This window comes from Giraffa tippelskirchi, chromosome 3 (assembly GCF_054371585.1).
Source record: "Giraffa tippelskirchi isolate mGirTip1 chromosome 3, T2T-mGirTip1v1.2.pri, whole genome shotgun sequence".
Taxonomy (NCBI): Eukaryota; Metazoa; Chordata; class Mammalia; order Artiodactyla; family Giraffidae; genus Giraffa; species Giraffa tippelskirchi.
In genome coordinates this window covers 170225634-170253200 of record NC_137277.1, presented here as the reverse complement: position 1 = coordinate 170253200, position 27567 = coordinate 170225634, and the positions used below count along the sequence as shown (strand labels likewise).

Genomic DNA, 27567 nt, shown 5'->3' with positions numbered 1-27567 from the left:
GCAAGAAGCAGAACTAGATACACCAGGATCCTTTGGAAGAGAAAAATGGCTGCCATCAAACATGCTTATTAAAGATGGTTTGGACTAACCTGTCCTTAATACAAGAAGTAACATTTCAGAGATAAGGTGTCTGACCTCATCTCTTTCACTATGTGTTTCTGTGAGTAACTGTTATGAACCTAATCTTCTCAGCAAAATAGCAAGATTACACAAGACATGTATCCCCGATATTTGTATACAAAAGTCTGATTATAGATGTATACAATTTAACAAAAAACAATGTGCTACTTCAGCTTCTCAGGTGGCTCAATGGTAAAAAATCTGACTGCCAACGCAGGAGACGTGAGTTCGATCCCTGGGTCGGGAAGATCCCCTGGAGGAGGAAATGGCAACTCACTCCATTATTCTTGCCTGGGAAATCCTATGAACAGAGAAGCCTGGCGGGCTACAGTCCATGGGGTCGCAAAAGAGTCAGACATGACTTAGCAACTAAACAACAACAAATGTGCTACTTAGTACGTATTAAGACTTTAGTACAAAATTTCTGCGCTCTTGGTATATATTTTTGAGCTTTCAGATAAATCACAGATGAAGAAGGTTGTATTATGTATTAATATGTTTTTCAAATTTGGACTAACACATACCCAAGCAAGTACATTCATATACATTAATTAACAAATTGATCACTTACCATGTATCAGAACCTGTGGTGACAACAACCTTGAAATACACATTTCCTACCACTCTTCTTTTAAACCTCTGGCTTTTAAATTAGACTGTTACTATTTACAGCTGTTTATCTATGGGTACTGGGATGTCCTAACAGGACTGTGCAACCAAAACAAAATAGAGAAATAAATTGGAATTAGGGCTGAACTGAGACTCCAGATATCATTTATAATAATCAAGTACTGTGTGCACCAGAATAGCTTTATATTTATTAGTTATGAATTTTGATAGCAAGAAACTTTCATTAATTTGAATTCATAAAATAAATTCAGTATTTACTTATAAAATAAATAATAAGATACTTTTAAAACAACTATTTACAGCCATAGAGAACAAACATGGACACCAAGGGGGAAAAGTTGAGGTGGGATGAACTGGGAAATTAGGATTGATATATATTATATACATTTTTGATTCTGTGTATAAAATAGATGACTAATGAGTACCTACTGTATAGCACAAAGAACTCTGCTCAGTGCTCTGTGGTGACCTAAATGGGAAGGAAATCAAAAAAGAGGATATAGATGTATACATAGAGCTGATCCATTTTACTGTACAGTAAACACTAACACAACATTGTAAAGCAACTATACTCCAATAAAAATTAATTAAAAATAAATAAATAAAAACCTAATTAGCATGTTGGAGTTGTCTCAGGATTTTGATCACTCAGAATGTGTCCACTGCTAAAAAGAATATCAGCACGACCCCTTACAAAAACAAAGTTTTTAAGTATGCCTTTTCATATTATTCCTATTCACCTTGCTTATCAATAATTCAATCAGCAATGAATCTGAGCATGTCTACAACAGGAAAGAAAAAACCTAAGATGTAGATGGGACTTCGTTAGAGTCTCTGGCTTTAAGAAATGTATAATCAGATGAAGGGCTAAGACAAGTGTCCAAATAACAGAACCAGGCAAACGTCGTAAGAGATGTATACTCAGAATCTACAGGGAGAGGGTCCTAATTCTGTAGGTCCAGGATACCTTTATGTGAATTACTTTGGGGGCACAAACTCTTATCAGGTTACAATGGAATATTACTCAGCCTTAAAAAGAAGTGAACTCTTGATACACTCCGCTATATGAATGAACCTTGAAGACATTATTCTAATAAAGTAAGCCACACACAAAAGATAAATGTTGCATTATTCCACTCATAAGATGTACTAAGAATAGTCAAAAACCTAAAGACAGCAAGTAGAACAAAGATAACCCAGGGCTGAGGAAAGGGGTAAATGGAAAGTTATTGTCTAATGGATACAGAGTCAGTTTGGGAATTAAAATGGTCTGGAGATGGTCAGTGACAAGGGGCGTATAGTATAAATCTACTAAGTGCTACTGAACTGTGCACGTGAAAATAGTTAAAATAGAAATTCTTCTGTTAGGTATCAGTTCAGTCAGTTCAGTCGCTCAGTCGTGTCCAACTCTTTGTGACCCCATGAATCACAGCACTCCAGGCCTCCCTGTCCATCACCAACTCTCGGAGTCTACCCAAACCCATGTCCATCGAGTCGGTGATGCCATCCAGCCATCTCATCCTCTGTCGTCCCCTTCTCCTCCTGCCCCCAATCCTTCCCAGCATTAGGGTCTTTTCCAATGAGTCAACTCTTCGCATGAGGTGGCCAAAGTATTGGAGACTCAGCTTCAACATCAGTCCTTCCAATGAACACCCAGGACTGATCTCCTTTAGGATGGACTGGTTGGATCTCCTTGCAGTCCAAGGGACTCTCAAGAGTCTTCTCCAACACCACAGTTCAAAAGCATCAATTCTTCGGTGCTCAGCTTTCTTCACCATCCAACTCTCACATCCATACATGACTACTGGAAAAACCATAGCCTTGACTAGACAGACCTTTGTTGGCAGAGTAATGTCTCTGCTTTTAAATATGCTATTTAATTGGTCATAACTTTCCTTCCAAGGAGTAAGCGTCTTTTAATTTCATGGCTGCAATCACCATCAGCAGTGATTTTGCAGCCCAAAAATATAAAGTCTGACACTGTTTCCCCATCTATTTCCCACGAAGTGATGGGACCAGATGCCATGATCTTAGTTTTCTGAATGTTGAGCTTTAAGCCAACTTTTTCACTCTCCTCTCTCACTTTCATCAAGAAGCTCTTTAGTTCTTCTTCTCTTTCTGCCATAAGGGTGGTGTCATCTGCATATCTGAGGTTATTGATATTTCTCCAAGCAATCTTGATTCCAGCTTGTGCTTCTTCCAGCCCAGCGTTTCTCATGATGTACTCTGCATATAAGTTAAATAAGCAGGGTGATAATATACAGCCTTGATGCACTCCTTTTCCTGTTTGGAAACAGTCTGTTGTTTCATGTCCAGTTCTAACTGTTGCTTCCTGACCTGCATACAGGTTTCTCAAGAGGTAGGTCAGGTGGTCTGGTATTCCCATCTCTTTCAGAATTTTCCACAGTTTATTGTGATCCACACAGTCAAAGGCTTTGGCATAGTCAATAAAGCAGAAATAGATGTTTTTCTGGAGCTTTGTTGCCTTTTCGATGATCCAGCGGATGTTGGCAACCTGATCTCTGGTTCCTCTGCCTTTTCTAAATCCAGCTTGAACATCTGGAAGTTCACGGTTCATGTATTGCTGAAGCCTGGCTTGGAGAATTTTGAGCATTACTTTACTAGCATGTGAGATGAGTGCAATTGTGCATTAGTTCAAGCATTCTTTGGCATTGCCTTTCTTTGGGATTGGAATGAAAACTGACCTTTTCCAGTCCTGTGGCCACTGCTGAGTTTTCCAGATTTGCTGGCGTATTGAGTGCAGCACTTTCACAGCATCATCTTTGAGGATTTGAAATAGCTCAACTGGAATTCCATCACCTCCAGTAGCTTTGTTCGTAGTGATGCTTTCTAAGGCCTACTTGACTTCACATTCCAGGATGTCTGGCTCTAGGTAAGTGATCACATCATCGTGATTATCTGGGTCATGAAGATCTTTTTTGTACAGTTCTGTGTATTCTTGCCACCTCTTCTAATCTTCTGCTTCTGTTAGGTCCATACCATTTCTGTCCTTTATCGAGCCCATCTTTGCATGAAATGTTCCCTTGGTATCTCTAATTTTCTTGAAGAGATCTCTAGTCTTTCCCATTCTGTTGTTTTCCTCTATTTCTTTGCAGTGATCGCTGAGGAAGGCTTTCTTATCTCCCCTTGCTATTCTTTGGAACTCTGCATTCAGATGGGAATATCTTTCCTTTCCGCCTTTGCTTTTCGCTTTTCTCAGCTATTTGTCAGGCCTCCTCAGACAGCCATTTTGCTTTTTTACATTTCTTTCCCATGGGGATGGTCTTGATCCCTGTCTCCTGTACAATGTCACGAACCTCCATCCATAGTTCATCAGGCACTCTGTCTATCAGATCTAGTCCCTTAAATCTATTTGTCACTTCCACTGTATGATCATAAGGGATTTGATTTAGGTCATATCTGAATGGTCTAGTGGTTTTCCCTACTCTCTTCAATTTAAGTCTGAATTTGGCAATAAGGAGTTCATGATCTGAGCCACAGTCTGCTCCCGGTCTTATTTTTGCTGACTGTAGAGAGCTTCTCCATCTTTGGCTGCAAAGAATATAATCAACCTGATTTCGATGTTGACCATCTGGTGATGTCCATGTGTAGAGTCTTCTCTTGTGTTGTTGGAAGAGGGTGTTTGCTATGAGCAGTGCGTTCTCTTGGCAAGACTCTATTAGCCTTTGCCCTGCTTCATTCTTTACTCCAAGGCCAAATTTGCCTGTTACGCCAGGTGTTTCCTGACTTCCTACTTTTGCATTCCAGTCCCCTATAATGAAAAGGACATCTTTTTTGGGTGTTAATTCTAAAAGGTCTTGTAGGTCTTCATAGAACCATTCAACTTCAGCTTCTTCAGCGTTACTGGTCAGGGCATAGACTTGGATTACTGTGATATTGAATGGTTTGCCTTGGAAATGAACAGACATCATTCTGTCATTTTCCTGTTATGTATATTTTACCACAATAGGAAAAAAAACATTTATCAGATGTGGAGACCGTGGTTCTGATTTCAGGCTTGTCACAATTTAATATTGAGGTTACTGTTCTTTTTGTGCTCTGACTTCCTCTACTGTGAACTGGGAATGGGCATTTCTAGGTCTTTCCAGAAGAAGGGTAAAGGATATTTTGAATTCATTTGAATCCACTGAATTTCTATGTGAATGAACAGTTTGATGATTTTATGAATACCTGTATAATTGCACTTCCCTGATAGCTCAGTTGGTAAAGAATCCACCTGCAATGCAGGAGACCCCAGTTCAATTCCTGGGTCAGGAAGATCTGCTGGAGAAGGAATAGGCTACCCACTCCAGTATTCTTGAGCTTCCCTTGAGGCTCAGCTGGTAAAGAATCTGCCTGCAATGTGGGAGACCTGAGTTCAATACCTGCATTGGAAAGATCCCCTGGAGAAGAGAATGGCTACCCATTACAGTGTTCTGGCCTGGAAACTTCCATGGACTGTACAGTCCATGGAGTCACAAGTCGGACATGACTGAATGAATTTCACTTTCATATAATACATATATGTATATACATATACACGTGTATGTGAGGCTTCCCTGGTGGCTCAGACAGTAAAGAATCTGCCTGCAATGTGGGAGACCTGGGTTTGGTCCCTGGGTCAGGAAGATCCCCTGGAGAAGGGAATGGCTACCCACTCCAGTATTCTGGCCTGGAGAATTCCATGGACAGAGGCCACAGTCCATGGGGTCGCAAAGAGTCAGACAGGACTGAGTGACTAATACTTTAACTTTCACCTATGCATATACATATAAAGAGTCCTTGATTATTCACCTTACTGTCTGGAATACCATCAACATAGTAAACTGTTTGCAATGGAAATACTGAATGTGCTCGTGGCCTTTTTTCTCAGTAGTCAGATTCTGAGGCTGCTTCTACCTAATATAAATCATTTCAAAGAAAAAAACTCTACCTTGCAAAACCTCCATGTAGGATTTTCCAGCATGGTATAAAGGAATGCCTGAAGTTTGGATGATTCTATCTGGTTTCCATTCAACCATGTATTATGAGAGAATTAAGTCAAGGAAGGTTTATTTCTGTCTTATTTTACCATTTGTAGAGCCTAGTGAACACTCTTGCTCCTTTGGGCTGGTCAGCAATGCTCTGACTGAGAGGTGTTTCTGTGCTACCATGGAAATGCCTAAAGTGAGCACAAATGCCACTAAGTCACGTTGATGCAGTTTTGGGAGATGCCAGGGTTGGGGAGCAGCACAGCCTAGTGGCCAGCGTAGTGGTTGGTTTTCAAATGACCATCCTATAGCCTTGAACGTGTCACATAAAAGGAAAGGGGGAAAAAAATAATGAAAATATCGCTATGTTATATTCCACTTCAAAATGTGGAAAAAGAAAAATATAAATCACCAAGGCCTTAAAATTGTCCCATTTGCCTTCATCTAATTAAAAAGGACATGTGTAAATCTGTGCAAATAGTAACTCTGTGGTTTAAAATGGAGATTTATTTACTGGAGATAAGATATAATGGTGTAGGGGGCAAGTTAGTACTTGCAAAGAAAATGGCCCCATGCGAGATTACATTGTTTTATAAAAGTCTGTAAGAAAGCCACCACAGTAGCTGTTACTCAGCTGAAAGCAATGTCTCAAATGACAAATCAGAATCTTTTTTCTTCTTTTATTTTAATATCAGAGCAGAATACAAACCAGAGAAACTTCCTTCACATTCCTTTGAGGTTGACCATGAAGATGCTGATAAGGATGAAGTAAGTAAATGGTTGAAAGTGAAATGTTTAAAACATGAGGATAATTAGTTCCCGTCTAACATATTTCAAATTCAGACTAGTTTCTCCTAAAGCTGCAGTAACCGTTGGTATGAGGGTTTTTAGACAAAACGAATCACGTTTGTTTTGAAATTGAACATGATTATTTAAGATGAGTCAGAGAAAAAGGGAGTCTCATTTTTTTAAGTGCAGTGTCTAAGATCTGGGATTCACAAAAGATTGCTGTGATGCTAATGATGGCTTTTGTACAGGATACCACTTCCCACTCATCTTCCAAGGGCGGAGGGGGAACGGGAGGGACCGGAGTTTTCAAGTCTGGTTGGCTCTACAAGGGGAATTTTAACAGCACCGTGAATAACACCGTTACTGTTCGGGTAAGGAGACCTAGAGACTCATCTTTGTTTCTGCCATCTTTCTTGATACCCACCCCCTCTTTAGTCACAAAACTGAGGTGAGCTATTTGCATTGAGTTTGTGTTTCATGTCATATTTTATTTATGAGAAAGGAATATGCTCTTTTCAGAACAATGCTCAAGAAATGTAGCACTCTTGAAGGGATTAGAAAATTCTAATTTCCATGAATTTGAACTACCTCCTCATATTTTTTTCCTTTATTTAGTCATTCAAAAAGCGCTTCTTCCAGCTGACTCAGTTGCCAGATAATTCCTACATCATGAATTTTTACAAAGATGAAAAAATATCCAAAGAACCCAAAGGCTGTATCTTTTTGGATTCCTGTACAGGTGTGGTACAGGTAAGAAGAAATCTCTTTTTCTCTGAGAGTTTTCTTAATTGAAAAATGCATTCATCCAATCATCATTCATTCATTCTAAACATATTTATGGAGTACTTGGTATGAGCCAAAAACTATTTCAGACTCTTAAGGATTCAGTGGAGAGAGAAGGCAGCCTAGAGACTTGCTTTCACAAAATTTACTTCAATAAAGTAAGGAAAACAGAAAATAGGCAGGAAAAAAAAAGAAATAAAAGGAAGGGAATAGTTGGTAAAATCTGGAATAAAGAAAATAAACAAGGCTACAGAAAGGGGAGAGACAGATGGTAAGGTTGGAAAGGAATCTTTATGCTCCAGAAGTGATAGAAACATTTATAAAGAGAAAATATTTGATCTAGAGATTAAAGCATGAGCAGGGGCACCAATTACAAAGGTCGTGAGGCCAGAGCAAGTCTGATATATGCAAGGACAAGAGGAAAATGACCACCTGTATAGCTACAGTGTAGAGATACACTGAGCTAAAGAATGCAGTATGGTTATATGTAAATCACATAGCTCAAAGAAAGCTCTTCATGAATGTTACCTTTATTGTTAGGTAATATTGCAATTGTAAATTTACAGTGTATATACACATCCTCCTCCTTCTAAGAGCAGGTTTCTTCAAGGGCAAGGATTGATTGCATTGATTCTCAAGAGTTGAATCTCAGAAACTGAATCTCAGACATAGCACTTTTAACTGACAATGCTCTTCCGCAGTAATTTGTCCTCAAATTATTGTCCTTAGTATTAAATTTGATATGGACCATTTTGGCAAAAAGAAGCAGAAAAATTCTATATGCCTCATTTGGACATCTTATTCTTTCTACTCTGATGATCGAACATTTTTATTCTTTCTCATGTAAAAATTGAAGCCATCAAGTGTTTTAGTAGTCTTCCCTCCAATTTAACATTAAATGCTGGCTCATTGAGATTGAGGACTCTTTTTGATCACAAGCCACTAGGAACAGTTCTTTGTGTTTCCACCAAACCATGGGCATTCACATAGCTTGCTACATGGCTTAGGTTACCTCTTGGATTATACCAAGGGCACTCTGATGCATGGATGCAAAATAGAATTCTCTTCAGTCACTTAAGCCTCATCTTTTCTGGATGGTTTAGCTGTTAAAATCTGGAATTTCTCCAGAAAGGAATAATACTGAACTTTAAAGGGAAAGAATTAATTAAATGTTGCTGAGCCCTCCACTAGAAATGAAAGATAATTGCTTTTAACACAGTTGCCAACTTTCCATATGGAAAGGGCAGTAAGGATCTTAATGGAAGATGGAGATAGTTTTCTATTGTTGGTCACAAAGTAGACTCTTTGGCTTTAGAAACATGAAGTAAGACTTTAACAATAGGTTTAAAGATCAATAACTAATTTTATAGACATTAAGCTGAAAAACTAAATATTTTCTTTTCCGTTTGTACCTCCAAACTTGCTGTAACCAATAAGTCATCTTTTAAGAAGTATCATTGTATCCCTTGCTAGGTGTTAAGTTTGCAGAGACATAGATTCATGTTTAATTTCTTCTTCCAAGAGTGGTATAACTCTGTTGAACACGGAGTCAGTTAGTGCTCTAATCTGACCCTTCACCTCTTCTCCATCACCTTTTAGACCATGTTTCAGTCTCTGCTTAAGCAGTGCCTTGGAAAGAGAATGTCTTCCAAGGAAAAACATAAGAGTGGGTGTATACAAGTCGATGTTTGAATTCTAGTTTCACCCTTTACTATCTAAGAGCCTTGAGTAAGTTACTCAAGCTGTTTGATTTCCAGTGTTTCATCTGTAAAATAAAGTAAAAAAGGATCTGGGAGACAGTGTGTCCTCAGCCATCCTTTCCCAGTCTTTCCATTAATTATAAAAGTCACGACTTTGAGAGATAAACATCCCATCATGGGAAAGCCCTTCTAGAAAATATTGATTGACATGGTAAAGAATCTGCTTGCAATGAAGGAGACTCAGGTTTGATTCCTGGGTTGGGAAGATCCCCTGGAGAAAGGAATGGCAACCCACTCCAGTATTCTTGCCTGGAGAATTCCATGGACAGAGGAGCCTGGCGGGCTTCAGTCCATGGTGTTGCAAAGAGTTGGACACAACTGATTGACTAACACTTCAAACTCGCTAATTGGTCTATTTCTTTCTTCATTTATTTATTCACTCATCCAACAAGCTTACTTAGTACTTATGACTTGCTAGGAATGTGTTTAGGCATAAAGAATTCCTTGCCGAAATCGTAACCAGAAGAGGACATAGGCTCATAACTATTACACAATTTCTCAAGAGCTATAATGGTGGTATAAATGTACTTTCTGTGGAATGTTCAAGGAGCACAGAACAGTGATAAGCTCTTCTGGGTTGGCTAGAAGAATGCATAGGAAAAAACGGGCACATAGGTAGGAATTCCCAAGGTAGATTCTGCACATGAAAGAAGAGTTGAATAATCCTACTTTATTTTCCAATAAATACTCATTCACATATCTGGGATCATGTACTCTATCTTTTAAAGAGTTCAGCTCTATATCCCTGTATTTATATTCTTCTTTATCATAAGCTTGTTATCCTTTATAGAAGGAGGGACCTTTAGTTTCTTGAGATCCCTTTGGGAAGATACACATCTAGGTCCTTGTCACCTTGTACCTGGATCCCAGTTCTTACCTATTTGCTTACAGCTCAGAAAGTGACTTACAAGTTTTTGCATCTGGAAAGAAGATTCCGGATGATACAGTACAAGTTTAGTCATTGTTCTAGCAAGCTTGCAGGTACAAAATGTGCCGGAGGATGAAACACACAGAAGCACAAAGCAAATGAATAATAGGATGAGTCAGATCTATTTTGTTAAGAATTATTGTCAGTTTCACTGGAATAAAACAGAGAAGAAAAACAAAGAGTCTGCCTCAGAAAGTGCTACTTACCACCCAGCATTCTCAGAGTGTTCCAGCTCATAACACTCTTTAGTGAATAAGCCGTTTTAGTTTGCTTCATTCAAACTCATTCTATAGCACCATGCTTTCCTAGGAGTATGACTTGGAATTCTCAGAAAAATATTTCAAGGGCTACTTCAAGTAGAGAGAAACTCCTACCCAAAATTCTCAGAGACTTTGGGAACATTAGTCACTCAGTCCTGTCTGACTCTTTGCTATCTCACAGACTGTAGCCCACCAGGCTCCTCAGTCCATGGCATTTTTCAAGCAAGAATACTAGAGTGGGTTGCCATTTTCCTCCTCCAGGTGACCTTCCCAATCCAGGGATTGAAACCGAATCTCTTGTGTCACCTGCATTTTAGGCAGATTCTTTACCTGTTGAGCCATCAGGGAAGCCCCTCAGAGGCTTTAGGTGATGTTTATGGTTAGGAATTTCCTGATCTTGGTAAAATAGAGACCTAACAGTAGTTTTCCACTTTTTTGTAGTGTCATGAAACAGTACTAGATCTATTTTACACCCCTCATTTCCAGTCTGAAGCAGAACTTCCAACTTTTGCTATTTCAGTTTTGATCTGAGACTCAGGGCTATTTAAGCCTAATCCATTGGAGAAGGAAATTTCAACCCACTCCAGTGTTCTTGCCTGGAGAATCCCAGGGACGGAGGAACCTTGTAGGCAGCTGTCTATGAGGTTGCACAGAGTCGGACATGACTGAAGCGACTTAGCAGCAGTAACAGCAGCAGCAAGCCTAATCTATCCTGTCTTGTTCCCTCGGAGTCTTTTCATTTATTCATTCATTCATTCACTCATTCATTCATTTATCCATCCACCCATCCCAGATCCTGCCACTGTGAACGGAGTAAATAGCCCAGGAATCCCATCTACTAGTGCCCCAATATTAACAGTGACAATGACTGACGTCACTTTATACATAAACACTTAAAGCTGAATGGGCTTCCCAGGTGACACAGTGGTAAAGACTCTGCCTGCCAACACAGGAGACCCAGGTTTGATCCTGGGTGGGAAAGATCCCTTGGAGAAGGGCATGGCAACCTGCTTCAGTATTCTTGCCTGGAAAATCCCATGGACAGAGGAGCCTGGTGGGGTACAGTCCATGGGGTCGCAAAGAGCCGGACATGACTGAGCACGCACGCACGCATCTGGAACTGAACATTGTTAGTTTCCTCCTAGGTGCTGGATCTGCTACCTTGTGGATATAGGTCCCAAGACAATGGCCTTTGAGGCTTAACCAAAGTCTAAAAATTCAGATGTTTTTTGCAGTGCAGGCCACTGCAGGAAGGAAGTAGGGTCACTTCCTTCTCCTGTGTGAGATAACACAGAGCAGCTTAGACGGTGTGTGCCCACATAAAGGCAGTCATACTGGGAAGGGGAAAAAAAAAAAATGTGTACCTGCCAATGAAAACAAATTTAAAAGTCACCTATAACCTATAAACACCCCAGCAAACCTTGATTGTTAAGAATCTCACTTCCCGTGATAAAAATAAAAACCAGAATGACACTTGTAATCTTCTTCATCTAATATATTATTTGACAACGGTTCATGGAAAATGCATTATTATTGTCCCAATTTATTAAAATAAAGCTCAGAGAGATAAAGTGACTTGCCCAAGTAACAGAGCTAATAAGTGGAAAAATTAGATTTGAGGCTGAGGAGAATCCAGATTTATCGAAAGATGCCCAAGGAAATACTTTGGTGATCATATATCTAGTGGGTATGCTTGCATAGATACATATTAATACATTTATCCTGCATAAGCCAACAGGCAGAAGAAACACTTTGAAGATAGATGTGTGTCCTTTTAAGCCGTGAAATTTAGATGTAGGACTTACTTCAGCAAATATATATGGAAAACTTTGCTACATGCTAAGCTTTGTGGGAAAGCCAAACATAAATTAGATGTGGTTCCTGTCTTCAAAGAGCTTCTTGCCTGTGAGAAGATGCGCCAAAAAACAGAATAAATAGAGCATGTGCATGAGTAATTAGACATGTGTGACACATCTCAAAAACTAGGTTCTGATATCATATGCAAGAATGATATTACTGCATGATGCTACACTATATTATACAAATGTGTGTATGTATACTCAGCCATTTCCAACTCTTTGCAACCCCATGGACTGTAACCTGCCAGGCACCTCTGTCCACAGGATTTTCCAGGCAAGAATACTAGATTGCCATTTCCTACTCCAGTGTAATACATATATTACATATATATATTTCACATTATATTGCTTGTTTCCTGACATTACATTGCACTAGAATGTAAGTTCCATTGGGGCAAGCACATCACTTGAACATTTTTTAATGCTCTCTACCTAGCACATAGAAGATAGCCAATACATTTTTGTATGTATTGAACAAGTATGTATTTGAATGAATGAACATACAGAGAATGGAAAGGATTGCATGGATAGTAGCCACCAATACCAGTAACCTGAATTTGATGTTGTGTGGCTCTTCTCCTGTTTCTGCAAAATTCTATAAAAGATGCTAGTGACAGAACAGATACAGTGGCATCTTTTGCTTGGATAACTCCCTTCAGTATTCCATCCTCCACTGACTTTAGTGGTTTCATTGGAGTATCTATTTCAAAGCTTTTCTAGGTGAGCAGTATGAAAAGCAGTCAGTTTGCCACAACTCATTAAGCACATCAGATGGCATTAGGACATATTTCCAGTTTCCTTTTATTTATGAAGTCATGTAAATAGACTGTGGTGAGCTTGAATGAACAAAGAAGTTGCATCAGTCACCAGGGATACTGATTTCAGGAAAATAAAGGAAAATTTGAGGAGTGAGAAGAATACAATTACTTCTCGATTATCATTTTAATGACTTAACATTGCATTTCATGGTTATTAAAATGTCCCATTGGTTTTCTACTTCTGGCCCTTTCTTTTTTGCTGTTTTGTATGCCATTATCTTGAAGATTACAGAGGGTGAGATAGAAAACCACTTAAGGCATCTTAATCTTCCCCAGCATAAGCTTCTCTGCACTGAAAGTAGTTCTCTTTCACTCCAAGGAGAAAAAGATAATTTGGGTTTTGAGAGAAGTTGTGAATAGAATATTTATTTCATTTATAAGTGCCCCCTTTTAAGAAACAAGAGCTTGTTATATTTTGCTCAAATTTTAAAAAATATGTAATATTGTTGAAGTTGTCAGCCATATTTAATTCACTTAAAGTACAGAAGGCAATTTAGAAAATCAATTTTTGTAATTTTTTATTAGTTCCTTGACATCTCCATTTGAAAGCAAGTTGCAGCTCAATCCACTTTTAATTTGGACCTAATATAAGCATTTTACACAGCTTTGTATCTACATTTTCCCATTATTTACAGCATCAGATTAGTCAAGCAGATTCTTTCATTTGTTTATTTTCAAGAAAATACTGAGATTTGTTTGCATTCTCCTAAACTCAGCTACTTTAGATCTGCTCTGAGCACTTCTGTTTTTATCCTGAGTGACTGTTCTGTTCCCGTGGTGTTTTGAAGGTACAATACTGTCATGGGAAACATGTCTATCTTTAATTCCTGCTCTCAGACGTCTGTCTTTGCCCTTAGACCCTCTCTGTCAGTGCAAGTCACAGGCGGTTTTATGGACCTCCTTCTTCAGCACCTGGGGAAGTATGTGGGAGGGTGTGTGAAGGAGTCTGGCCGTCCTTCATGAGGAGAACATAGCTTCTAAGAATTTGCACTTAAAGAACTACCCAGTTGTTTGCTTTGCATAGGAAATGTTGGGGGCACTGCCTTTCCCGCCACTCCTGCCCTGCCCCCGCCGTTCTGTTTACACTGAAGCCAAAATGATCTCAAAAAGCTGGGTGTGGATTACATAAGCTTATGTATTTGTCAAAAGCCTGATTTGTGTATTTCACTGTATTTAAATTTAACTTTAGTAAAGGAATTTATACAATTATATGTATATGTATATATAAAGCTGTGGCATTTTACTAGTCAAAGTTATCCTTTCTATAGTCTCACAGAACACAGAGGGTTCTGTAAGAATAGTAGTATTTTCATGTTGCAATTCCCATGGTGTAGTAACAATCCTGTTCTCAAAAAAGAATGTTTATACCTTGATTTTTATTCCTCAACTTCAGTACATTCATACAAATATTAAGCACATTTATCTTCCAATTTCACATTTGAATGATGAATTGGTTAACTCCTGTCTTCCCTGTCTGGGCAGAGACCTTGTCTGTTTTGCCCAGCGCAAAATACAAACCTGATAGAACCTCTTTAAGAATGGACACTATCATTGCACTGAGGATAACTAGTCTGCCCTTCTGCCCTTATCAAGCTCATGGGCTATTGAAAATGCCAGTCTGCAAGGGAATCATTACAGGGAAAAGAAATAATAATAATTGACAATAATGGGAAAGTATGAACACGAGCAAAGCACTTGTCCTTGGCAGAGTCTAGAAGGTGCCAGTTGAGCTATGAAACTCCACAATAAGGATCAGTTAGTTTTTTAGCTAATTCTTTTTTCTCCTTCAATCCCCTAATTTTTCTTTTTCCTGAGACATTGTTACCCCAATGTCTACTTTCAGAAACCAGCACCACCCAGACATGGCTGCCCCTTCAGTTCAGTTCAGTTCAGTCACTCAGTCATGTCCAACTCTTTGCAACCCCAGGGACTGCAGCACACCAGGCTTCCCTGTCCATCACCAAACTCTCGGAACTTGCTCAAACTCATGTCCATTGAGTTAGTGTTGCCATCCAACCATCTCATCCTCTGTCGAACCCTTCTCCTGCCTTCAGTCTTTCCCAGCATCAGGGTCTTTTCTAATGAGTCAGTTCTTCACATCAGGTGGCCAAAGTATTAGAGTTTCAGCTTCAGCATCAGTCCTTCCAATGAATATTCAGGACTGATTTCCTTTAGGATGGACTGGTTGGATCTCCTTGCAGTCCAAGGGACTCTCAAGAGTCTTCTCCAACACCACAGTTCAAAAGCATCAGTTCTTCGGTGCTCAGCTTTCTTTATAGTCCAGCTCTCACATCCATATATAACTTCTGGAAAAGCCATAGCTTTGACTAGACGAACATTTGTTGGCAAAGTAATGTCTCTGCTTTTTAGTATGCTGTCTAAGTTGGTCATAGCTTTTCTTCCAAGGAGCAAGTGTCTTTTAATTTCATGGCTTCAGTCACCATCTGCAGTGATTTTGGAGCCCAAATAAGTAAAGTCTGTCACTGTTTCCATTGTTTCTCCATCAATTTGCCATGAAGTGATAGGACCGGATACCATGATCTTAGTTTTCTGAATGCTGATTTTTAAGACGACTTTTGCACTCTCCTCTTTCACTTTCATCAAGAGGCTGTTTAGTTCTTCTTCACTTTCTGCCATAAGGGTGGTGTCATCTTCATATCTGAGGTTATTGATATGTATCCCAGCAATCTTAATTCCAGCTTATGCTTTATCCAGCCCAGGTTTCTCATGGTGTACTCTGCATTTAAGTTAAATAAGCAGGGTGACAACATACAGCTCTGAGATACTCCTTCAGAGTGTGATAATGCCCAGCAGGTGGCAAAGAACAGCATCTGATGAACATCTTCCTTGTGCTGGGTTGTCTCAGAGGGTGTTAAAATATAAAGGGATTACTTCCTGTCTCCACCACTTGCTGTCCATGTATCCCAATCAGGTTTTCATTTGTCTCCCCAAACCTCGATGTTTTCATATGCTAAATGCAATGATAACAGTGTCTCTCATAGAGTTGTTATGATATTTAAACAAAAATGGTGACTGTAAAATCCTCAGCACAGTGCCAGGTATATAGGCGGCAAGTATTTAGTAAGTGTCATGTTTGTAGTAGTAATCGTGCTATTGTGGAAGTTGAAAGGAGAAAGCTATTTTGGGAAGTTTCTTAGAGCATCCCAAAGGCAGAGAACTTGACCAGAAGTGTATTAAAGATTATTCTTTTTTGCCTCCAAGAAATAGCAACCTTGTTCTCAGAGAGCTTATGCCTTGATGTTTAAGTTGCAACTCCACGCTATGGTGACGCTCTCATCTTCGACTTCCGTCTGATTTGTATTTTACTTACTTTAATTGTATAGATTCTTGCTTTACTACAGTTGTGAGTGCCCTAAAGCATTAGAACAGTATGGGTAAGAGCTGAATACTTGTATCAGAGTTACCTGGGAGTGATTTAAAGAGGAAATATCTTCAGGAATTCTTACAACCACCCCAGGTTACATAGCTCTAGTTATCCTTAGGGGAAGTTTCTACTTTGCATTTATATTTCTAATCTCATGGAAGGAATGTATATAAACTGCTATAATAATCTGCTTTTGTATTCCCACTACTTTAATTGTGCTTCTTTGATCTTTAAACAGCTCACTTCTCTTGATAGATCTCACCTTCTGTGAAAGTCTAATCTAAGGTAGTTACTCATCGAATCAGACCACTTTAATTCTCTGCACAACAGAGAATCTTTGTTTTTCATTTGTTAGTTTATTTCTTCAACTGTTCATTCGTTCCCAAGGATTGGAACCTCTTCTGTCCCATTCATAAGAAATAATGGTTTTGAACGCACTGTTGTTGAATCCTTCTGTGTGATGGCACTGTGATAGGATATAGTGGTACTCCAGCTCTCATGAAGGCAGCTGTAAGGGAGGAATATGCTGTGCAAACAAACAAATGAAAGTGAATAAGCGTGTAATCCCAAATTGTCCTGAGTGCCCTGGAGGATAAGAACCTTGTCCTAACTGGGGAATTGGGAAAGGTTCATTGAGCAAGGATAACTTTAGTTCAGATTTGAAGAGGGATTACAAGTCACCTAAGTACGTGAAGGGCAAACATGGTGCTATGTGTATATATACATACCTGGAGACTGGGATGGAAGGGTTGTTTCAGGCCTTTGTGGCAGCAACAAAGTCTATGATGGGAGCACATCCAATGAACTAGAACCAAACCTCACAGGTTGGTCACAAAATGCAAGTAGAGATGTCAAGTAAGACCAAAGTTTGGAGGTTGATGAAGAAGCCAGAGGCAGAGAAAGGAATTGGGAGCCCCTGGCATGTGGATATCATTTAAAGTCATTGGACCAGATAAGAAAGAAAAGAGTCTAAGGCAGAGCTGAAGTTAACACGTCAAGTCACAAGATAAGGAAGAGTCGATAGAGGTGACTGAAAAGTGGTGGCCATTCAGGAGGAAAGAGAACTGGAATAGAGTGTAGTCATGGAAACCAGAGAGAGATGGGTTTCATGAAGGAGGAAGGAGCCCCTGTGTCAATTCTGCTGAAAGATCAGCAAAGATTGTATAGCCTCTTGGGTAGGACAACAGCATAGAGTTTGTTGGTGACTTTGGCAAGTGCAGCCTCTGGGATATGATGGGATCAAAAACGCAACTGGAGTGAGTTGTGGACAGAACACATGGTGAGAAAATGAAGGTAGCAACTCAAAGCAACTGTTTGAAGAAGCTTAGAATATACTTCCCCCATGCCTGAAGATGAAATTTTTGAGCCCACATGCTCACCCAGTCAACAAAAACCTTAAAATATCTCTTTGTACAAAAATCCTTGAAAGAAACCAAATGAAATAGTTCTTGTAGATGTAGATGTGCCGTACTCAGTCATGTCCGACTCTTTGTGATCCCATGGATTATAGCCCTCCAGGCCTGTCCCCACCCGGGGATTGAATCTATGTCTCTTCTGTCTGCTCCATTGGCAGGCAGATTCTTTACCACTAGCACCACCTGGGAAGCCCAAAATAATTCTTACCCATCTAAACTTTTGTCTGTTTTGGAAAATCTCCTTGATGTCACCTCCTTGTGTGGAAAACCCCATAAAAAAATATCTCTCACTCTCTAAGACTTAGTTGGTATTTTTTCTTTTTATGCTGCAGAATAACAGACTAAGAAAATATGCCTTTGAATTGAAAATGAATGACCTGACCTATTTTGTGTTGGCGGCTGAGACTGAGTCAGATATGGACGAATGGATCCACACCCTCAACCGAATCCTGCAGATCAGTCCTGAGGGGCCCCCTCAGGGCAGGAGGAGTGCAGAGCTCACAGATCTGGGGCTGGGTGAGCACACTACCCGCCTCCCTTCTAACTGTGACCTGTGCATTTGGTTCATTTTAGCTGCTAGTAACCCTGGTAGCTCTCAGGTCTAGCTCATCCAACCCTGAAGTATTTGCTCCAGGAAATCACCCTCAAACCTTTACTTTTACTGAATAGTGAGGGTCACCTCACAGAGGTATGATTTTTAAGTTGATTGGCAATGATTTGAGGCCAACATCCAGCAAATGATATTGGGAATCGTTGATCAGCAATGTTAAAAAAATGACCAAGTCTAATGGGATGTTAGAGTGGGGATTCTGCGTTTTATAGATCCTGTTAAATGTAATTAATGAATGTTACTGTGTAATGGCAAATACGCATCCTTTCCTTATAGTTGAAAAGCATCTTTCATGTGTGCTTTTGACCCCATGGAGATAAGCCAAGTTGTGAAAGTTCCAACTTTTGCATGAGATCAGAGATTTTTATAAGATAAAAAATTTTTAAAAAAAAGATAAAAAATTTTTCTTCTGCCTATGCCAGTTCTTTCATAAGACTCTAATCCATTCTAGGCAAAGAGAAGGGAGCAAGAGAAAGGGGAAAAGATGGTGAAAAGAAGAGGAGGAAAACAGGTTTTTATTAATAGCCATGTGGAGGACAAGTTTATTCTCAGACTCAGTCACTTCTCCTAAAGGAAAACTGCTTTAAGACATTTTGCACAACACCATGGTTGATGAAAACCAGAGAGTCTTTATTTTTTTAGTTAATTTATTTATTTGACTGCATTGGGTATTAGTTATGACACTCAGACTTAATTGCCCCAGGGCATGTGGGATCTTAGTTCCTCTACCGGGGCTCAAACCCACATCCCCTGCATTGGAAAGAGGATTTTTACCACTGAACCGCCAGGGAGGTCCCCCAAAGTGTCTTTAATTTCTGGTTGCCTATCGTGTTAAGAGACTCATGGGATAATGAAGAAGAAAATTAGTGTTGATTTTAACACCTGCTGTGTACCATAGTAGGTGTTTTACACTCATGATTTACTTAATAATCATCAACTAGAATATTAATGTTTACAGAGTCCTAGAGAGTTTAACTAACCAAAGCTAGAACATAGGTTTTATGTTGATGGCCTGAGAGTCAGAATTATCAAAAATATATTCATATATAAGAAAGCTATAATATGCATTGATGAAGTGAGACAAGGCAACCCCAGGTATAGATGTAGTACTGTAAGGGTCCAGAGTTCTTATGGGCACAGAATGGTGTCATGAAGAGTGTCCCAAAATGATCACCAGGAAATCCAATTTCCAGGCCCAGTTTTTCCAACTATACGGACGACTAGAGCCAGGACACAGTGAAGGTATCCGCTCAGCAGTGCCCATCCCTCATCGCTCGAGTCTAACTCAGTTTCGATATGTCACAGGCTTGAAAGATGAGTGATTCATGAGGATTATTTAGTGACCTGGTCTTGATGTATCTTTTCCAGATTCCCTGGATAATGCTATAACTTGTGAAAGCACACTAGAGGAAGCTGATTCTTCAGAAAACAGCCTGCACCCGGACTTCACGAAAGTAATAAAGCTGACATTTTTCTGTACAAATAAACTCAAATTACTTATTGATTATCACTTTCATGGAAAAGATGTAAATGCTTTCTTTTAAGATTTAGACTAAGAAACACAGCAGTCAGGAAACAGAAAGCATGTTTCTATAAGATTTCAGAATGTTGATGGATAATATTAAAACAGTGTTAATACTAAGGGACTGTTTCTTGGCCATGTGTATGGGGTTGTCTGTAGGTTTCCGGCAAAGTAGATACTAAGAACTAACACTGTTTTCTCTGTAGTACCTCACAGAAACTGAAGAGACTGTCAAAGCAACTCGAAACATGGAGAGGCTAAATCTGTTCTCACTGGATCCAGATATAGATGTAAGTCGGAATTCTCTTTAAGCAAACGTGAACTTGACTTGTACAGTTGTGGTTTATAATTTGGAAGCTCTTTTCTTATGATGGGTGTCTGTTGAGTAAAACTTTCCCAACTTTTTTAGAGCTTGAAACTTCAGAAAAAGGATCTTTTAGAACCCGAGTTTGTGATCAAACCATTTGAAGAGAAGGCCACCAAGAGAATCATGATCATTTGTAAAGCTCTAAACTTAAATCTTCAGGGATGTGTGACAGAGAATGAAAATGATCCGATAACGAATGTAAGTTTCTCTTCTGTTACATCCTGTACCCATCAGCCAACATCATACCACCCTCGTTAAAATCTTTTCTATTCCTAATGATTCCAGGCACTGAGTTCACACCTTCTATTGTACCAGGGGATATGATTGACAGCATTTTTCCACTTGACTAAAGTGCGCAAGTTCTGAAGTGGAATTGTCAATTATACTGCCATAAAATTTCCCTTTTAACATACTGCTGCTGCTGCTAAGTCGCTTCAGTCGTGTCCGACTCTGTGCGACCCCATAGACAGCAGCCCACCAGGCTCCCCTGTCCCTGGGATTCTCCAAGCAAGAATACCGGACTGGGTTGCCATTTCCTTCTCTAGTGCATGAAAGGGAAAAGGGAAAGTGAAGTTGCTCAGTCGTGTCCGACTCTTAGCGACCCCATGGGCTGTAGCCTACCAGGCTCCTCCGTCCATGGGATTTTCCAGGCAAGAGGACTGGAGTGGGGTGCCATTGCCTTCTCCTTTAACATACAGAAGAAGTAACAAAGGGACTGTGCTTTATGGTTCTTTCCATTAAATCAGCCCAGTAGTTCAGAGTTTCCAAATATACTGTTTGTATCTTTCTGGTGGAACTTGAGATGGCTTTTAAATCCACATTTTTATTTTAATGTTCATATGTTAATTTTAAGGTATATTAGAAAATATTTATAATGAACAAATCAACTCTGTGGTTTCACAGCTACTACTGCTTGCAACACGGCTAGATAGTGAGTCAAGTAGAATAATATATAAATATTAAATAAATAATACATGTAAATGGTAGACAAAAAAGGTGCTTCACTGATATTTGGGAAACATCACTGTACTCATTAAATCAACACAAGATTCCTCTTCTTACTAAATGGGCTCTCTTGAGAGTTCATTTTTAGTATTCTAGGGGACAGTTCTATACTAATTGTGAATGTATGAGTGGGAAGGGCACATTTTGTTAGCATAAATATTATCAAAGTTTGAGCTATAAAGAAAGAAATAAAAAGTACTCAATCTTAATATCAAAAATCATTGTTAATATATTAGCATGTTCCTTTTCATTCTTTTTTAATGCATTCTGTCCATATTTCTAATAAATCATCCCTCAATTGTCATCTTTCACCTTAAAGAACTTATATCCAAATCCATGATACAAGCCACATTTGCTTTTAGAAGGTAGAAATAGTATGACATTTTTCTGCAAATTGTACACACAATCTGTACACCTCTCTATGATGTAGTAAAATGAGCCTTGTTAATTTGACAGTGAGTAGCTGGCAAATGGGTGAACTCTTTCAGAAAGATTATAACCTACTTCCCTTGGGCCTTCAGGTACCTTAATGTTTCTCTGACCCTCGTTCCTATTCCAGTAGCAGGGTAATGGCGTGTGCTGTGGACCTCAGGTTTAATGAGGAGAATTTGTAAATATGATGCTTGCAAGGTATTGATGTTTTCAGTGTTACCTGTGAGATTCTTGTTGACAAATGAGCTAAAACTGAAATGTATTTCCAGTAAGAATCTTCCCCCCAAATACTTCATATTTTACCAACTGTAACATGTCCTATGTATGTGACTGAGAGTGAAAGTAGTTAAAGTTGAATTTATTATTCATTCTCCAGCAAATACTTTATTCAGTGCGCCTAATGGAGCCAGACTTGTTCTAGCTCAGTTCAGTTCAGTCGCTCAGACGTGTCTGACTCTCTGTGACCCCATGGACTGCAGCATGCCAGGCCTCCCTGTCCATCACCAACTCCCGGAGTTTACTCAAACTCATGTCCACTGAGTCGGTGATGCCATCCAACCATCTCATCCTCTGTCATCCCTTTCTTCTCCCACCTTCGGTCTTTCCCAGCATCAGGGTCTTTTGCAGTGAGTCAGTTCTTCACATCAAATGGCCAAAGTATTGGAGTTTCAGCTTCAGCATCAGTCCTTCCAATGAATATTCAGGACTGATTTCCTTGAGGATGGACTGGTTGGACCTCCTTGCAGTCCAAGGGACTCTCAAGAGTCTTCTCCAACACCGCAGTTCAAAAGCATCAGTTCTTCGGTGCTCAGCTTTCTTTATAGTCCAACTCTCACATCCATACAAGACTACTGGAAAGACCATAGCTTTGACTAGATGGACATTTGTCGGCAAAGTAATGTCTCTGCTTTTTAATATGCTGTTTAGGTTGGTCATAGCTTTTCTTCCAAAGGACTCTTTGCAACCCCATGGACTATACAGTCCATGGAGTTCTCCAGGCCAGAAACTGGAGTGGGTAGCTTTTTCCCCTCTCCAGTGGATCTTCCCAACCCAGGAATCAAAAGGGGTCTCCTGTGTCGCAGGCGGATTCTTGACCAACTGAGCTATCAGGGAAGCCCCAGACTTGTTCTAAGTACTGGATAAACAGCAGGGAACAAGATGAACAAGGTCCCTTGCCTCTTGAAGATTAGAATCTTTGGGAAAAGACTGAAATAAATAAGGAAACAAATGAATTAACAAGAGACTTGCATTCTGTGCAGAGTTCTGTAAAGTAAATCAATATAGAGAGAGATGATACAGAGGAACTGAGAGGAGGGCTACTGAGGATAAGAGGACCGCAGGAGACCTCTCTGAGAGGGTGGCATTCGAACAGAGACCAAGGTTGAGAAAGAGAAAACATCAGGTCAGGGCAAAAGGTTCCCCAGGCAGAAGAAAGAACAAGTGTGAAGTTCCCTGAGACTGGTAAACGTTAGCAGATTCTAGGAACTGAAAGGAGATAGTGAAGCCAAGGGCAGACCAAGAGGGGGTGGGAGAAACAGCACAGAGTAGGAGTAGATAGGGTCTTCTACACTGTAGTGAAGAGTTTGGATTTATCCTTAGTGTAATTGGAGGCCGTCCTAGGGTTTGAAGCACTTTTAAATGGTTCGATCTAATTCGTGTTCTTAAAACATCCCATCAGAGGAATGGACTGAAAGAAACAAGAGGTGACCAAGGGAAACAGAAGTTTATTACTACAGTTCACAGCGTGGCTTGTTGTAGGGCTGGCAAAGAGGAAGGAGAGGAATGGATGGATTTGACTGAGGTTTTGTAAATTGAATTGACAGATTTTTTGGATATATGGGATATACAGAATAAGGAGAAGAAAAATCTCAAGGATGAGTCTCTAGTTTTTGCTTTAGACCCTTATATGTGTAAGGGGTGCCATTACTAGGAGGACAAGACTAGAGGAAGAGCAGACCAAAAGGGGATACAGACCAAAAGGTACATTTTGGACATGGGAAGCCTAATTGGCCTATTCAATATTCAAATCGAGATGGCCATTAGGCAGATTCAAACACATGTTTGGAACTCAAGGGAATGGCATGAACAGATATATAAGTCTGGAAGGCTCGTCCAGGCAGTGACCTACAGGAAATCATGTAGAAATTTCTGTGTATGTAAGAAATAATAAATGGACGAATATTGAAGTGACCAAAGAAAACTCAAAAGGAATGGTCATTGATGTAGGGATAAACCAGGAAAGACTGACTCATGATGCCAAGAAAGAAAGAGTCAGCTGTGTGGAATGCTGCTAAGAAGCTGAGTAACATGAAGCCAGAGAAGAGCATGGTAGATGTGGCCACGTCGAGGATGATTATAGCAGGAAAAATGTTCCTTTATGTGAAAGTGTTAGGAGGAGTATTCAGAACATATTTTCACTTGGGATTTAAAAAAAACAACAAACTAGAAACTTAGTCTTGAAACTATTTAGAAATATCAGGAAAATTTAACCTAAATCATAATATCACTTAATCATTTTATTAAATAAAAATGAATTCTTTTTTGACCAAATACATCCTTGTTGTTGTCTAGTTGCTAAGTCATATCTGACTCTTTTGCAACCCCATGGACTGTAGCCCACTGGGCTCCTCTGTCCATGGGATTTCCCAGACAATAATGCTGGAATGGGTTGCCATGTCCTTCTCCACTGAATCTTCCCAACTCGGGGATTAAACCCAAGTCTCTTGCATTGGCAGGCAGGTTCTGTACTGCTCAACCACCAGGGAAGCCAAAATACATCCTTAAGTGTAATTAAAAACTCAAATTTAGAAACAAACATCAAAGAGAATGGGCTTTTCTTTCCAGTGCCAGGGGCATGTGACTCCTGCCACATGGATTCCTGTGTATGCGTGTGAAGTCATATCAGTCGTGTCCGACTCTGCGATCCTATGGACCGTAGCTCTCAAAGCTCCTCTGTCCATAGGATTCTCCAAGCAAGAATACTGAAGTGGGTTGCCATTTCCTTCTCCAGAGGATCTTCCCAACCCAGGGATCAAACCCGCATCTCTTAAGTCTTGTGCATTAGCGGGCAGGTTCTTTACAACTAGCGCCACCTGGGAAGCCCATTGGATTCCTATCTTTATACTAAAGCCCATATTCAGAAGCTAAATGTTTGTATTTGGTGCAGTCTCAGGCAAGAGAATATGTCCAATTCAAAGAACAGCTTTTGGGAGCCCTTTCGTATCTGTCAGGCCAAAGGGATGAGTTGTTTTCAAGTTCTCTGTATGCCTGTATCATTTTTAATTAATTTTGTAATTTATACAAATCTTAAAAACTAAGAAAATACTTTTCAGAATAATTTCATAGTGTTTATAAACAATAATTAAAAAACTGATAAAACAGCCTTATGGACTCAACTTCAATTTTGTATGTAATGGTATTGTTTTAAAAAATCTTTTTGCGATTATTCAGTGACACTCATTTATTCATGTCACTATTTTTAAACTCATTGTTTTTAACTCAGCGAACATGCTTTTAAACTAATTGAAATGTTTCTCCAAGTTGCTGAAGAGCCAACAACAATACAATTGCATTTAATGAATGAGCTTCTAAAAAGACTCCCCAAAAGAACTTTTTCATGATGAGGAAACAATACTTGACAGCATGTAATTTTTCAGTCAGTCAATTGAAAACCAAATTCAAGTTGATGGCTTTGGAGTATAAAATATTTCTTTGAAAATAGAAATTGATCCAAAAATCTGAACTAATGAAGCTGCTTTCCAGCAGAACTACATTTAGAATTTCATGTTCTTACATTTTTTAAAGAGAAGTACAGAATTTTAAGCAAGAAACCTGTGACAATTTGTTGGGCTTTGTAGGTGCTTTGCTAAACAAATATTTATTGAAAAACCAGTGATTCAAAAAGTAAAATGTGACATTTAAGTTGAAAAGGTGGATTGGAAGAAATAAGTGAATCACCATAAGAGCTTTATTTTTGATGGATTACCAAAGTAGGTAATTTATTTCCATTCACAAAGCAGAAGTGAAAATCAAAAGGCAACAATCTGCAAAATAATAACAATAAGGATTTTTTCCTTTGACCTTCAATGTATTTTGTGTTCCTACCTGAATTATTTCATTTAATTTTGTATTTTTCAACTCTTGGCAGACTACCAGTACCACAAACCAAGAGTTTTTCTAAATTAAATTGGTAAAATATGAAACTTTTATGTTTTGTCTTATTTGTTTTTAATTTGTTGAATTTTATTTTATATGTATAATTCTAACAGTAAGGGATCTGGCAAATATTGCTAATATTAAGGAATTAAGCTAATACCCTTACTATAAGCTAGCCATATTCCTACATTTCAAAGAACACAAGATACTTACTAAACACTCAGCAAAATCTATGGCATAAGTGAGTCTGTACAGTGATAAACTTGCTCACAATATGTTTTTTGTATATAACCTGCCTATCTGCAGAATATTGGTGGGTGAGAGGCATCAATTCAAGATTAAGTAGCATAAACAAAATTTTAAAAACTTTTTATAAGTATATACATTTTAAGAAGTCTGTAGTTAATTACATATGCATGTATTTATATATAATTACTCATATGTGTATATATGTACATATATCTGTGAATATAATTACATATCTATATTTCTGTCCTATTTAAATTCTGTTGCACTTGACATTTTTCTAGTTGAAAATTATTTCTTTATTAAATATTTTTCTTCAGTGTCTGTGATACTCTGGCCGCATTAAAAATTTCTATCAACTTGTTTTAAAAAATCCCTCTCCACTCCCCAGTCTTCTTTGTAAACTGGTTTCCCTGCTCCCATCTCTATCCCATGCATATTCATGTTTCCTAGGATGCTATTCTGCCATTTCCTAGGATTTTCTCTTTTTTTTATTTCATGCCTTGAACAGGAACCCACATACCCAAATCTTTCGTTTTCAACTCTCCAGGCCAATTTCCTTGACTGGGCTCAAAACTCATATAACCCACTGCTCCTGGAATGTCCTACAAATGACTTTCTGTACTGAAGAATTCATCTTTGTATCTTCATCCTATACATTAGTGAATGGCATTGTCATTCACTTAATTTCTATAGCCCCAAACCTGGGAACTTTCTTTAATTCATGCCCCTGTGAACTGTCTCTCCAACCAACCAATGCACACACACACTTGCAATGAATTTCCAAGCCTTCTAGTTGTACCTCCCTAATGTTTCTCAAGTGTATTTTCTATAAACACATCCTAATGTTGTGTTTCCACTCTGATCTCACTCTAAACCTGTGTTTTTTCATGTCTTTGTGACTTTGCCCATGTCACTCCACCTACTAGAAGCACTTATAAGCTCCTCTTTACCCAACTTCTACTTCTTTACTCAAACAAGAAACTCTCCCTTCCCTTTCCATCTTCCTTTACCTTCTCATTTTCCCTTTATTCATATCTTCCTCTTCCTTCCTAACATGGTAGCAAGAGGTCAAGGGGGCAGTCACACTGAGGCTTGGAGCTGAGTGAGCCCAAGAACCCCAGATGATTCAGGAGAGAAAGCCACGTGGCGACTCAGAGGTGCCATGCCCTTGGACTTGTCAGGAAGTGGGGCACTGTGCAGGGTAGCGCAGAGGAGGCAGCTAGAGAAGATGCTACTACGATCGGGAGATTCGTTACTTTGAAACCAAAAGTAAATTGATTGAAGAAATAAGTAATTAATGATAATGAGTCAGGTTTTTCACTACTGGAAGAAATATTTACAAATATGAAAAAGGGAAAGCATGGAAAGAACCATTGAGGATCTCGATTGGAAATGGAGCTACAGCATGAACCCATGAGTTTTTTGCAAATATTCACATACAGATAGTGATAAACAAATCATTGTTAACACAACTTCATGTGCCTGAAGCACAATGAGGCTGAACAAACTG

At 39.1% G+C, this 27567-nt stretch overlaps 1 protein-coding gene across 7 annotated transcripts in view; it reads left to right on the top strand.

Annotated features, from left to right (window-relative positions):
* The window catches only part of DOCK10 (dedicator of cytokinesis 10), a 305040-nt gene that overhangs the window by 175351 nt on the left and 102122 nt on the right, over nt 1-27567 (top strand). For all 7 annotated transcript variants that reach the window (XM_081579665.1, XM_081579663.1, XM_081579662.1 and 4 more), the window contains exons 5-11: nt 6416-6488; nt 6758-6880; nt 7125-7259; nt 18050-18233; nt 19696-19781; nt 20056-20139; nt 20259-20414. In XM_081579665.1, coding sequence (XP_081435791.1) covers nt 6416-6488; nt 6758-6880; nt 7125-7259; nt 18050-18233; nt 19696-19781; nt 20056-20139; nt 20259-20414 — 841 coding nt within the window. The remainder of the gene's footprint in view (nt 1-6415; nt 6489-6757; nt 6881-7124; nt 7260-18049; nt 18234-19695; nt 19782-20055; nt 20140-20258; nt 20415-27567) is intronic.